General features: G+C 36.7%; 1 protein-coding gene across 5 annotated transcripts in view; it reads left to right on the plus strand.

Annotated features, from left to right (window-relative positions):
• The window catches only part of PARD3B (par-3 family cell polarity regulator beta), a 1,089,129-nt gene that overhangs the window by 547,412 nt on the left and 526,882 nt on the right, over window positions 1-14,835 (plus strand). For all 5 annotated transcript variants that reach the window (XM_073019963.1, XM_073019966.1, XM_073019964.1 and 2 more), the window contains one exon: window positions 7,931-8,016. In XM_073019963.1, the coding sequence (XP_072876064.1) occupies window positions 7,931-8,016 (86 nt within the window). The remainder of the gene's footprint in view (window positions 1-7,930; window positions 8,017-14,835) is intronic.

The raw sequence follows: 14,835 nt of genomic DNA on the forward strand, positions 1-14,835 counted from the left end.
TTAAGAAAGTATAAAAGTGTATCTACTCTGAGAGTGCTTCTCAAGGGAAGCTCTCCAAGAAAACATTTAGCCAAATGAATACCTCTTAATTGATCTGTTGGGGAATTTTTATATGTATGTTTATTCAGTTGGAGTTTGCCTGCCTTACTATTTGGTGCATTATGACATTTTATGCTTGGAGTGGACCTTAAAAATCTTCTTATCCCCAGTGTAAAGAAACTAGAGTGAAGGTCAGGAGATGATGTGTCTGGTCACCAGGAAAAGCAGTGATAGAACTTATATTAGAATCTGTGTCTCTTTTGTGTTAGACCAGAATTCAGTTACTGTATCTTGATCTTTACTCATTTTAAATTAACTTTTTATTAAACCTATGAAAACCATTCAGCATCTCTTCCAGACACACCGGATGAAGAAAAGGTGTGGCCAACCCTGATTATATTAATTATCAATGGGATTTAGCCTCTGTAGCACATAATCCACAACTGCGTAATCTCTGTAGAAACAGTCCATTGAAAATTGTAGACTTTTAGTGCATTTTACAAAGTTCAGAACTGTTTACGCTGAGTCCAGTTTTATCCCATATGCATTCAGGTAATTTATCCACATGGCTTAGTGTGTGCTTGTGAATGAGCATGAGCACCCTGTGTGCGTGCTCTCTATAAGCCGAGGATTTGAGCTAGTCATTTAATGTTAATGATTTTACCTGCTCCCAGGATTAGCATGGGACTAGTTAGTAGAATATTTATGATCTAATTAATAGCATTCCATAAAAGGTTTTTTTTAATTTTAAAGATGCAATTATTAGAGCATAATCTCTAGAATAATGAAAAACTCGATAGTCTTTCATATAAATAATTTCTCTGAATGTTTCATAATATGGTATCTTTTCCTTACCCTCTTTGCCTGAAATCAACAACTAAGAGACATTACAAGGTAAATACAGTTAACGTGCTTGCTTTCAAAACTAACTCTTAGGAAACGGGGGTCCCAAGAAATTTTGGTTCTTTCTTTGACCTTCAGTTTCTTCTTCGACAAGATATTAATCTTTTTGTCTTGCATATGTTCAAGTATGAAATTGGAATAGGAATGCCAAGAAATCCGCTAGATTGTTGTGGCTATACATCTAGTTATATGTGAAATAGTTTGAGATCTTTGAAAGAAAGGTAAAGTGTATATAAGACATTATAGGTTTTTGTTGCTGTCATTATAAAAGAATCCATAACATAAGTAATAAGGTCAGCATTCTCTAAGTCAGCAAGTATTTATTGTGGTGCACAGAAAGAACACTGAACTGAGTATCAAGAATCCTAGATTCTGGCTTTGTCACTAACAAAACATGTAAAAAGAGACCAGTCATGTCAGCTTTCTGCCTCTGAGTTTCCTTAGCTGTAAAATGGGTGAACTGGCTTCACTCGTCAACACCATCCTTCCTGGCTTAGTTAATATTGTTTAGGATTTTTCCTAAGTCTCAGTTCTGTACTAGTTACTTTAAGGCAGTGGTTTTTGAAGTGTGGTTCCTGGACTAGCAGCATCAGAAACTTGTAGACCCTCTGGGCTCACCCTAGACCTACTGCAGCAAAATTTCAGGCATTGGGCGCGGGGCCCAGCAATCTGGGTTTTCACCAGACTCCAGGCGATTCTTCTGATCCGTGTTAAAGTTGGAGAACCACTGTTAGAATAGACATAAAAATGAAGAAAACACAGTTCTTCTTAAGCAGTTTTTAATTTAGCACTTTTATATCTCTAATTGTCATGACAATTTTAGCTATGTAGGTATAAAGTCTACTGGTGTTCGTGTGTGTGTGTGTGTGTGTAGTAAATTATAGGCATATTAATTGCTAAGACTGAAACATTTAGGGATGGTATCTTTGAAGTCAACTGAGAGATTTCCAATAGCAAGGCATTGCCAAACGCATAAAAATATATATGAAGTTTGAAAATAACAGTGTTTAACAATCACATGTTAATTTCATGTGTGCTTATCAAATGCAGTTTGTTTTACTTTAGCACAGATATTTTTGTTCTGAAAAGTAAAAACAAATATTCTGGAATTATGCCCAGAATTTTAATTTTAAAATTTACATTATGATTATGTATGAGCACCAGGCACATAACCTGATGTTCAGATCCTCTCTGTGTAATGTTTCTATTACTCTCATTCTAACATTCATATGCAATTTCAAAAGAAACTTGTAGTTGACTTTTCAGAATGCAAATCTTGTTTTGAAATGCACCTGAGTTTTTGAAACATAATTCAGTTGCAGTTAAATTTTATGGGCAAGTGGTTTTCAATGTAGCTACAATTCACTGAGGGGGGAAAATCATGGCCATATATGATCGCCTGTAAGTCGGAGGGAGATACCTGTTGATAGACAGGATCACTATTTCAGTTCTCATCTGAGAGATGAAAAATTGAGCAATCAAACTACTTTTAATTTCGTTTTGTAGCTACGGTAGACCAGGGAAATTCAGTGAGAACTTGGGGATGCATTGAGCATTTTCTTCCAAAAAAAGTATCAAGAGTGTTAAGTTTCTTTGGACATGTATAACCTAGTGGTGCTTCATAATGAATACACGTTCTTGTATGAGATCAGTGACTGGTGCTAACTGTGAATTATGAAATGATAGCCTGGTGCTGATACCATGATTATCCCTGGAGAGACTGTTGCCCCTCTCGGTGCCTGGCCCCTTTCATCCAGCCTGTGAACACTTGCAGTTGTTAGCACTAGTGCTAACCAAATGTAAACACCTTTACTTTCCAGCTGTTGCTAATTGGTTTGGGAATAATTATGGGAGTGTTGATTTTAAAGCTAAAAATAGTGCGGTGATGTTTAAATCCAACTCATTTTGGCTGTCAGAAATGCTCCTGTGATCCTGAAAGTGTTGCTAAAAACGTTTGCTTAAAAAAAAAATGTAGTAATTAAACTTGTCTGTTGTGAGAGCCACATATATCTGCCTGCTGCCTGCTCTGATGAAAGTGGTAAAGGGCAAACTTCTTAAAGGTCTCTGACCAGTTGACAGGACACAATCTCCTGCGGAACTTTATTTTTAGAGAGTAAAGCCTTGTCATTTGAGCAAAAGAGGAGACGAAATAAATTTTGAAATAGCTCTATACGTTCTATATCATACAGCTGATTATATGCTTCTGTGTTAACATTAAAAATAGTAATTGTAATAATTATATTAATAAAATTAATTATAGCGCTTCCAAACTGTTATGTTTTCTAGAGGCAAGTTTGAGGGTTTGAAATCACGTAATTATTATTTCTCAAACCTAAAGCTGAAGAAATATGGTAGCTGTTTGGCATCAATTGTTTATTCCTCTGGCTCTTCATAATCAGGGTTGTTTTTTTACCTTTCCTTCCAAATTTAAAAGTCGTCTTACAGATTTTTTTCAAAGTCATTTAAATAAGCAATGAGGAAAAGTATATTTTCATCTTGAGACATGTGCAATTTCATGATTTTTCATTTTACCATATAATTTAGTGAAGGAAAAGCTTAAGTATTCTTAATTTATTGTTTGTCAATTATTTTGTAATTTTTGGAAAAAATGATTTTATGTACCCTGTTAAGAGGTAAACTGCTTTTGTCGATAAGTATTGAAGCACTGCACAGCTACAGTGTTGCTGAAGTCAGTTTGAAATTGGCTTTATGTCCTTATAGGATGCCCTAAACATCTGTCTGCCTGCCCCATCTTCAGAGAATATCAAAGAATTTTGTTAGTGCAGTATGTGGAAATGAGCTTGGCAAGTGACAAACACTGCTCATTAGTTGAGGTGATAAACTATAGTTACTACCCCTTTTTGATAGCTGTGGCAAGGGAAGTGTTTTTGATGTTATCTTAATAATAATAGGAGATATAAGTCTGTGAATGTGTATTCTTTTTCAAGTCTGTAGTTATTGACATGATTTCTCCAAATGTGTACTCAGTTCAGAATTACCCTTGAGCAGATTATGACATTGTAATTGGCCCAATATTACTTTCAAATTGTAATTGACATTTCCGTATACTCAGAGCATTAAGTATGTTGTTGATATGAAAAGAACCTTTATTTGCTATCTAACTGGAACTAGATGAAAAATTCATTTTTTAACCTTGCATAATGTTGATTTGAGCCAGAAAATATGTTATTTTTCTACCTTGTTTAGGGATCAACAAGCACGTTCCATTTAGAGTATGGTGCAGAGGCAACAATAATTATATACAACTTTATAGCAAATATCACAGTTTTTTTCTTTGATACCCTGAGGATACATCCCACAAAGAATTATGAAACTAAAAAGAATGTTTATTAATTGTCACTGTTAACTGTTCATGGATTGAGAGACTTTATGATGCTTAGATGGCGATACCCTCCAAATTGATCTTTATATTCAATGCGATCCCTAGCAAAAACCCAACTGGTTTTTTTTTTTTCAGATATTAACAAACTGATTCTAAAGTTAATATGGAAATGCAAGAGACCCAGCATAGCCAAAGCAATCTTGTAAAATAAGAATGAATTTGGAAGAATCACGCATCCTGATTTCAGAATTTAGTACAAAGCTACAATAATTGACCGTGTCGTACTGACATAAGAATAGACATGTATAGATCAATGAATGAAGTACAAAGGATCCAGAAATATACCCTTATATTTTTGGGAAATTCATTTTCTGTAAGGGTGTCAAGACAATTCAATGAATAAAAAACAGTCTTTTCAATGAATGATACTAACACAACTAGATATCTACATACAAAGAATGAATTTGAGCTCCTTCCTCACACAATGTGCATAAATTAACTCAAAATGATAATAGGCCTAAATGTAAGAGCCAACACTGTGTAAGATTCTTAGAATAAAACAAAGGTGTAAATCTTTGTGACCTTGTATTAGGCAATGTTTCTTAGATACAACACCAAAAAACACGAGCAACAAAAGAAAAAATAAATAAATTGGACTTGGTTAAAATAAAAAACTTTTGTGCTTTAAAGGACACATGAAGAAAGTGAAGACAACCCAAACAACAGAAAAATATATTTGCAAATCATATATTGGATAAGAAATTTGTAAATGGAATATTTAAAGAACTCTTTACAGGTCAATAATAAAAAGACATACAGTTAGACATTTCTCCAAAGAAGAAACACAAATGGCCAATAATCACAGGGAAAGAAGCTCCACATCATTAATCATTACAGAAATGCAAATCAAAACTACAATGACATATCACTTTATACCCATGAGGATGAATAAAATAAATTAAAAATAAAAATAAGTTGTGGCAAGTCTATGGACATATTAAAACCCTCATGTATTACTGGTAAGAATCATGGCAAATTATTCAGACCTGTGGGAACAGCAGTTCCTCAAAATGTTAAACATAGAGTTACCATATGACCAACAATTCCACTCCACAGTGTACGCCTAAGAGAACTGAAAGCATATATTCACACGAGAACTTGTACCCAGATGTTCATAGCAACATTATTCATAATAGGCAAGAGTGGAAACAACCCAAATGCTCCCCAGCTGATGAATGGATAAACTAAATGTGGTATATCCATAAAGTGGAATATTGTTGGGCCATAAAATGGAGTAAAATACTGATACATACTACAATGGATGAGCTTTTGAAAACATTATTATTCTACGTGAAAGAAGCCACATATCTTATGATTCTGCCTATATGAAATGTCTAAAATAGGCAACTCCTTTAAGACAGAAATTAGATTAATGATTGACAGGGCCTGTTGGGGAAGGGGAGGATGAGGAATGGCTGCTAATGGGTTTGGGGTTTCTTTTTGGGGTGATAAACATGTTCTAACGTTAGATGGTGGTGATTACAAAACTCTGAATATATTGAAAACCACTTGATTGTACTCTTTAAAGTGGTGACTGTAATGTAAATTACATATCAATAAAGCTGTTGTAAGAAATAAAAATAATCTTAAAGCAATCCTTTAAATGATCATAGCTGCAGCCCCACAGACATGGGGCTGCAAACTTACCAGAGATCCAACTCTAGAATTGCCCGGCTAAGCTACTTCTGAATCTCTGATTCACAGAAACTATGAGAGATAATGAATGTTTATTTTTTTAATGTATTAAGTTGTGGAATAATTTGTTATGCAACATTAAAAAATTAATACAATGAACTCTTGGTGTTATGTGCTTGATATATAGAGAACGAGATACAAATTCATTCCTGTGTAAGAGAAACAGATAAGAAAGTTAATGATTTTGGCAAAAATGAGGTCATCAAATATCCTGATATGCACGATAATCACAGGTTCCACTATTATGTTAAATTATCTACCTAAGTATTTTTGTAACCTGCTCAACCCTGTCTCCATTTATCTGTAAGCATATATCAAGCCCTTCATCATAATATGAATATTTGAAAGCTTTCAAAAACATTCATCTTTTAAAATTTGGTACTTTAAACTATGAAGTGTTTTTTAGCCTTATGGAAATTCTTTCTTATCTAAGTGAAAAGGAGAAAATTAATTTTTAAAAAGTCTAGTATAGACCAAGTCTTTCACAAAACTACCAACCCCTGCATGAAATGTTGCTACTCAATCTAAAAGTGAGAGACTTCTTTTTTTAACTCAGTTCACTACAACAAAGTCCTTCTGTTGCAGTTATGTCTTACTTTCCTAGAGATAATAACCTGGCTGGGCGCGCTGGCTCACGCCTGTAATCCCAGCACTTGGGAGGCCAAGACGACCAGGTCACGAGGTCAGGAGATCGAGACCATCCTGGCTGACATGGTGAAGCCCCATCTCTACTAAAAGTACAAAAACAAAATTAACCGGGCCTGGTGGTGGACGCCTGTAGTCCCAGCCACTCCGGAGGCTGAGGCGGGAGAATGGTGTGAACCCGGGAGGCAGAGGTTGCAGTGAGCTGAGATCGCACCACTGCACTCCAGTCTGGGCAACAGAGCGAGACTCCATCTCAAAAAAAAAAAAAAAAAAAAAGATAATAACCTAATCTACTCATGTCCAGCCTCTTAAGCTTGTATATTGTCTTCGTTACTCTGTTGCAATAATGCATTTGGATGCATAAATGCTGTTTATAAGTGTGGATTTTTGATAAGTCTTTCTGTATCTGGTTTGTTGCTTTGGTGAAACCAGAGTCCATGTCTAACAATACTTTTTTGTGACTCCACTTGTGAAGAGAGGGGTGTCCACAGGATTGCCTGTTAGAGAACAGCTCTGAGGCCTAATGTCCTCCATAAGGAAGCAGCAGCATCAGGCATGCTTTCTAGAATCCATCCTCTCCTCTGCTTCTCTGGGTAATATCCAGTACAACTTTGCCACTGTCCTGGAATAGAGGGCCTCTCTGACCCTCTAACCTTTCTGTAGTGGGAGCCTGTGTACAATTTTAGAAATTAAATGGGCAATTTGAATCTCTCTCTGAAGATTATCCTCAGAATCAAATTTCATGACAAAGAATTCTGGATTTCTTCTTCCTGCAGTGTTTCTGCCTGATTTTGACAGAGGTGACTTTGCCAAGCAGTGTTTTTTCATGGATTTTGCTTTCTTTATATTTAATGTTGTGGGGGCAAGCAAGTACGTACCTTAAGGCTAATATATCACCATCTGTCACCAGAGCCTCCCCTTCGGTATTCTTTTCGTTCCTGGTTTAAAACACTCAATCCCAAAAGCCTATGGCGGAGTAGCAAGAAGCTACATGAAGTATTCCAAAGCTCTTAACATACTGCCTTGTATACATGACACATCTGAGCATTTCAGAAACCAAACAGGAGAGAAAAGAACATTGAAAGCACCAAAAAGATTAACACCTGCTTCCAGTTTTCAAAGACATTAGAGCATACTGTATATATCCAGTGTAAAGCCGTTTACTATCCCATACTGAGATATTTTATTCAGATTTTCAATTCAATATGCATAGCATCACATGTTTATGACTTTGTTTCACTATAGGATTCCACGCAGAACTTGGAAGAGAGAGAAGTTATGAATGGTGTACAGACAGAACTAACATCACCAAAAACTAAGGACACATTGAGGTATTCTCTTATGCAAATAAGAATATCTGATTTATTTCAATTTGATGTGTTTTTTTAATAGTTTATAATTGTTCTTACTTTACAAGAAAGATCAGGATAAATAGAATCATGGAGAGAGAGAGAGATAGGAGATATATATATATATATAGGATATATATAGAGAGAGAATATATATATATTCTTTAGTTAAAAATGTTTATGAATATGTGTGTAATTTGGTTATCAAAACGGGCTTTTCACATGAGTTTTATCACCTTTTGTTAAAGAACTGCAATTCAGAGCAATTAAGTGACAACTACAGACTTAATTGACACCCACCACTCTTGTCTACAAAGCCACTGTTTCAAACATTCCTGTTGCATGTACATTCCCTGATGCCTTGGTGTTTTATTTCATGCTACCTGACTAAGGCTAGGCAACTTCTCGTATAAAAATGCAGCTAAAATCAGTTTGATATCAAATTCAGAAAGTAGAGTAAGTGCAATTCCCAGCACTTTAAGACCCTGGAGTGGGAAAGGATGATAACAATCTTAACGTCATTGAATGCATGGGGGAAAGCTTGGAGGTTACAGCTCTAAGACAGGACATTGATTCTAGCCGGTAACAGTTAAAGTGAAATTAGGAAGCCAATTCTGGCTGAATTACATGGTCCATATGCTCCTGGGGCAGGGAGAATCTCATATCCCACAGGGCTTGGCCCATGCATAGGACTTTGGGCACACATCCACATAGAAGCTAAGTAAATTATTTGTAGTCTACCTCAAAATGTCTTGAAACTGTTTAACTTCTATAATCATTGCTCAAGCCTTTGTTATTCCTCAGCTACACCATTATAATAACCTACTAACTTCTCTGTCAAATATCAGTTTCTCCTTATTCTAATCATTTCCACATATTACTGTTGGATACAATTTTTTAAACCACAGAATTTATCAAACCATCCCTTAGTTCCAAACCTTTTGGATTTAGCTAAGTCCTGGGTTTGAGCACTAGCTCTGCTACTTACTACCTGTGTAATCTTGGACTAATTACATTACTTCTTTAATATGTATCTTCATAGGCAAATTGATATCATCACATAGATTATTGTGAAGATTAAATGAGATACAGTACAGACAACCGACTTAGTACAATGCTAAATGAAAGGCTGGAGAAACATTAATTTCTATTGCCATTATCATTGTCATTTTCACACAGATTGTAGTTTATTGTAACTATTTCTCATTCTCCCAAGCAAGACTGTGAATCCTCCAAAGGTTTCCTGATACCTAATTCAGGTCTTGGAATATAATAGGGACATATTTGTTGAGTGAATCACTGAATGGATACAACACATTGCTCCATAAGTCATAAGCAAAACTGTTAACTGCTCACTCATTATTAACACAAACATCTTTAAAGAAAAATAACATTTAAAAGACATTCTCCAAATAGTTTTACAATATGCATCTCTTATGGAGCACCATTCAACTTATTTTGATCTTAAAAAGACAATGAAGCAAGAGGTTTGGTGGTTTTTTAAGAAAATTACGCTTTGACTTCTCTTTAAATGGCGAGCAATATGTACAAAAGACCTTCACCTCATCCCTAATTCCTATCTCATTTCTGACTCTGCCTTCTCTCTCCACTCCTACTTCCCCAAATAAGCCTTCTTCCAGACTTGCCTTTTGTTTCATGCTTAACACTATCAGCGCGTTTTAGCCTGTCCTCTCCTGTGTCCAGGATGTCTATTCATTGGTCAAACTGTTTGCAGAGGCCATCTCAAAATACATGAGACATTTCCCCATGTTGTGATGCTTTATTCCTGTAGTTATTGCTCAAGCCTCTATTATTCTATTACTTGCAGTTAGATTATTCCAATAATATAGTAATTCCTGCCTCAAGTACCAATGTCTCCCTTGTGGTTCCCTTTTCCAATTGATCTCACATATCACTGCATAAATATTTCTAAACCATAGCACTTACCACACTTTTCCCTAATTCTAGAACCTGTAGTGACTTCATTTTCTGCAAATTAAGTATAAATTTGCTAGCCAGAAATTTAACACACCACTCCGAGATTTGATCTCAAGCTAATGGTTTAATCTGTCTCCTATACACAGCACCTTTCTTTCTTTCCCTCTCTTTTTCTCCCTTCTTCTTCCTCCTCCTTATTCTCTGTCTCTCCCATCTTCCTCCCTCCCTAACTGTCTGTAATATTACAACCAATTGTTATGCTCACAAACTATCCTCATTCAATATCTCCGTGCAGTTGACTTTCTCTCCTGTGCATGCCTGCTTCATCCCCTCAACTACCTTTTCTGATGGAAGACCCATTTGTCCTTCTTCAGGAATAGATTCCTAATCCCAGCTTCCCTTCCTAATCCTGTACCCTCCTCCTCTGAAACACGTGACAAGGTACCTCCACTTTGAAACTGCACCTTAGTTAAGCAGTTAAGAACTCTGCTCTGGGGTGCAGTAAATCCCTATTTGAGTCTTGACTCTATAGAAATGGTACGATGTTGGACAAATTATTAAACTCTCTAAGCTTAAGTTTACTTCTAAAATGGATGTGATATAAATGTTTACTTTATAGATTTAATATCAGTACATGATATAATGTCCAGAAGACGGTTAGTACACTGCCTCCCAAGTAATAGCGTGCGTTCACTGAGAATTTACTACTGTGACCCATTGCTTTCTATTATTTTTTATTGCCTGTCTCAACCCTCCCCTTAGATTATAAACTCCTCAAGCATTGGTCTTTGTTTTTTCCTTGTGGAAGTTCCCCAGTGAAACAACTCAATTAATATTTGTTGAATTCAAGTAAAGTAAGTGGATCTCATCACCAACAACAAAGTCTTTGATAGATTTTTACACGTACATTTGCATCCTCAAGACGTTTTGCGATCAAGTAGAGTTCAAGGTTATCCTCAGACTCTTCCTGGAGGTTTCCCTCTGTAGTCTGCCTCTCATACCATTGCATGTCACAGATCTGAGAATCCACCCTTCCAGAAAATCAGCTAACACCCACCCAGGTGCTGCAGTCCTTTGTCTTCTCTCTGCATGTCCGCAGGCTGATTGCAAATAAAACATGTTCCTCAATCCTGCAGTATTTAAGGCTTTTTAAAGAAAGTCTTACTGAGGAAATCAATAGAAAAAAATGGATTATTCTCTTTTAGCCTGTAGGCTTGTTTCCTTAGAAAGTTCTAACAATCATACTAATAGCAGGTAGTTATTGAACGCTTTGTAAATGCCAGATGTGCTATGTGTAACATATATGTGTTATGATCTTTATTTTTCCTATTAAAGTCAACAACTATAATAGGGAAATAACTAATCTTTTTTTTTTTTTTTTTTTTTTTGAGATGAAGTTTTGCTCTTTCACCCAGGCTGGGGCGAAGTGGTGTGATCTCAGCTCACTGCAACCTCTGCTCCCTGGGTTCAAGTGATTCTTGTGCCTCAGCCTCCCAAGTAGCTGGGATTACAAGTGTGTGCCACCACACCCGGCTAATTTTTGTATTTTTAGGAGAGATAGGGTTTCTCCATGGTGGTCAGGCCGCTCTCGAACTTCTGACCTCAAGTGATCTGCCCACCTCAGCCTCCCAAAGTGCTGGGATTACAGACGTGAGTCACCGTGCCTGGCCGGGAATTACCTAATCTTAATGTTCTCTGTGTGCAAATGAGGAAACTGAGGTACCAGGTCTTAATTAAAATAATTTACTCAGACTCCTGACTCAAAAGTTATCACTGGGATACACTTTCTCTGTAATTATGCATGTGAATCATGATTTTCTTCTGAAATAAAGTACCTCCCCCTCCCCATCCTCAATCTTATCTCTTCCATACCTCAAAAAGTGACCTGCCATGGAGTTTAATAATCTTAGTGTTAAAAATGCTGTCCATTTGCCTTGTGTGAAGAAATGAGACTTACAAACATCTACAACTTCTGTTGTATATTTTTCCCTCAGGCTTGAAGTCTTTCTTCTGGATGGAAACCAAATAAAGCCTTTCGCTTCTAGCTCTAGCAGACTTGCCATTCATCATGACAGTCTCATTTTTACACCACTGATTCTGCAGCTTCACTCATAGTTTTGTCTAAATCTCAGATTGGTAGCAGCTGGTTCCAGTTTTATCAGTTAGATCTTAGAGCATTTTGCTAGTTTAATACTAGTTAAACTAATGCTTTATAACTATCTACTTATTTTAGTATGTCTTAGAAAGTTGTAGAAAGATAGCTATTTTGATCTTAGTAAAATTCTCCCACTTTTCGTCTATGTGTAACCAAAATATTTTTCTTTTATCCCACACAGTTTATTTTTTTTTTATAAGTGGTTGTCAACCACTTTTTCTTTCCACTGCCAGAATACCCTTTCCACCTCACTTTCTGTATTTTCCATTTTATTTTATTTTATTTTTTATTATACTTTAAGTTCTAGGGTATATGTGCACAATGTGCAGGTTTGTTACATATGTATACATGTGCCCTGTTGGTGTGCTGCACCCATTAACTCCTCATTTACATTAGGTATATCTCCTACTGCTATCCCTACCCCCACCCCCTACCCACAACAGGACCTGGTGTGTGATGTTCCCTTTCCTGTGTCCAAGTGATCTCATTGTTCAGTTCCCACCTATGAGTGAGAACATGTGGTATTTGGTTTTATGTTCCTGTGACAGTCTGCTGAGAATAATGGTTTCCAGCTGCATCCATGTCCCTACAAAGGACACGAACTCATCCTCTTTTATGGCTGCATAGTATTCCATGGTATATATGTGCCACATTTTCTTAATCCAGTCTGTCACTGATGGACATTTGGGTTGATTCCAAGTCTTTGCTACTGTGAATAGTGCCGCAATAAACATACATGTGCATGTGTCTTTATAGCAGCGTGACTTATAATCCTTTGGGTATATCCCCAGTAATGGGATGGCTGGGTCAAATGGTATTTCTAGTTCTAGATCCTTGAGGAATCGCCACACTGTTTTCCACAGTGGTTGAACTAGTTTACAGTCCCACCAACAGTGTAAAATTGTTCCTATTTCTCCACATCCTCTCCAGCACCTGTTGTTTCCTGACTTTTTAATGATTGCCATTCTAACTGGTGTGAGATGGTATCTCACTGTGGTTTTGATTTGCATTTCTCTGATGGCGACTGATGATGAGCATTTTTTCATATGTTTGTTGGCTGTATGAATGTCTTCTTTTGAGAAGTGTCTGTTCATATGCTTTGCCCACTTTTTGGTGGGGTTGTTTGTTTTTTTCTTGTAAAATTGCTTGAGTTCTTTATACGTTCTGGATATTATCCCTTTGTCAGATGAGTAGATTGCAAACATTTTTTCCCATTCTGTAGGCTGCCTGTTCACTCTGATGGTAGTTTCTTTTGCTGTGCAGAAGCTTTTTAGTTTAATTAGATCCCATTTGTCTATTTTGGCTTTTGTTGCCATTGCTTTTGGTGTTTTAGACATGAAGTCCTTGCCCATGCCTATGTCCTGAATGGTATTCCCTAGGTTTTCTTCTAGGGTTTTTATGATTTTAGGTCTAACATTTAAGTCTCTAATCCATCTTGAATTAATTTTCGTATGAGTAAGGAAAGGATCCAGTTTCAGCTTCCTACTTATGGGTAGCCAATTTTCCCAGTGCCATTTATTAAATAGGGAATCTTTTCCCCATTTCTTGTTTTTGTCAGGTTTGTCAAAGATCAGATGGCTGTAGATGTGTGGCATTATTTCTGAGGGCTCTGTTCTGTTCCATTGGTCTATATCTCTGTTTTGGTACCAGTACCATGCTGTTTTGGTTACTGTAGCCTTGTAGTATAGTTTGAAGTCAGGTAGCATGATGCCTCAAACTTTGTTCTTTTGGCTTAGGATTGTCTTGGCAATGTGGGTTCTTTTTTGGTTCCATATGAAAGCAGTTTAAAGCAGTTTTTTCCAACTCTGTGAAGGAAGTCATTGGTAGCTTAATGGAGATGGCATTGAATCTATAAATTACCTTGGGCAGTATGGCCATTTTCACAATATTGATTCTTCCTATTCATGAGCATGGTATGTTCTTCCATTTGTTTGTGTCCTCTTTTACTTTGTTGAGCAGTGGTTTGTAATTCTCCTTGAAGAGGTCCTTCACATCCCTTGTAAGTTGGATTCCTAGGTATTTTATTCTCTTTGAAGCTATTGTGAATGGGAGTTCATCCACGATTTGGCTCTCTGTCTGTTCCTGATGTATAAGAATGCTTGTGACTTTTGCACATTGATTTCATATCCTGAGACTTTGCTGAAGTTGCTTATCAGCTTAAGGAGATTTTGGGCTGAGACGATGGGGTTTTCTAAATATACAATCATGTCATCTGCAAACAGGGACAATTTGACTTCTTCTTTTCCTAACTGAATACCCTTGATTTCTTTCTCTTGCCTGATTGCCCTAGCCAGAACTTCCAACACTATGTTGAATAGGAGTGGTGAGAGAGGGCATCCCTGTCTTGAGCCAGTTTTCAAAGGGAATGCTTCCAGTTTTTGCCTATTCAGTATGATACTGACTGTGGGTTTGTCATAAATAGCTCTTATTGTATTGAGATATGTTCCATCAGTACTGAATTTATAGAGAGTTTTTAGCATGAAGGGCTGTTGAATTTTGTCAAAGGCCTTTTATGCATCTATTGAGATAATCATGTGGTTTTTGTCTTTGGTTCCGTTTATATGCTGGATTACGTTTATTGACTTGCATGTGTTGAACCAGCCTTGCATCCCAGGGAGGAAGCCTACTTGATCATAGTGGATCAGCTTTTTGATGTGCTGCTGGATTCAGTTTGCCAGTATTTTATTGAGGATTTTTGCATCGATGTT

The sequence above is a fragment of the Chlorocebus sabaeus genome, chromosome 10, assembly GCF_047675955.1.
Source record: "Chlorocebus sabaeus isolate Y175 chromosome 10, mChlSab1.0.hap1, whole genome shotgun sequence".
NCBI classification, from domain to species: domain Eukaryota; kingdom Metazoa; phylum Chordata; class Mammalia; order Primates; family Cercopithecidae; genus Chlorocebus; species Chlorocebus sabaeus.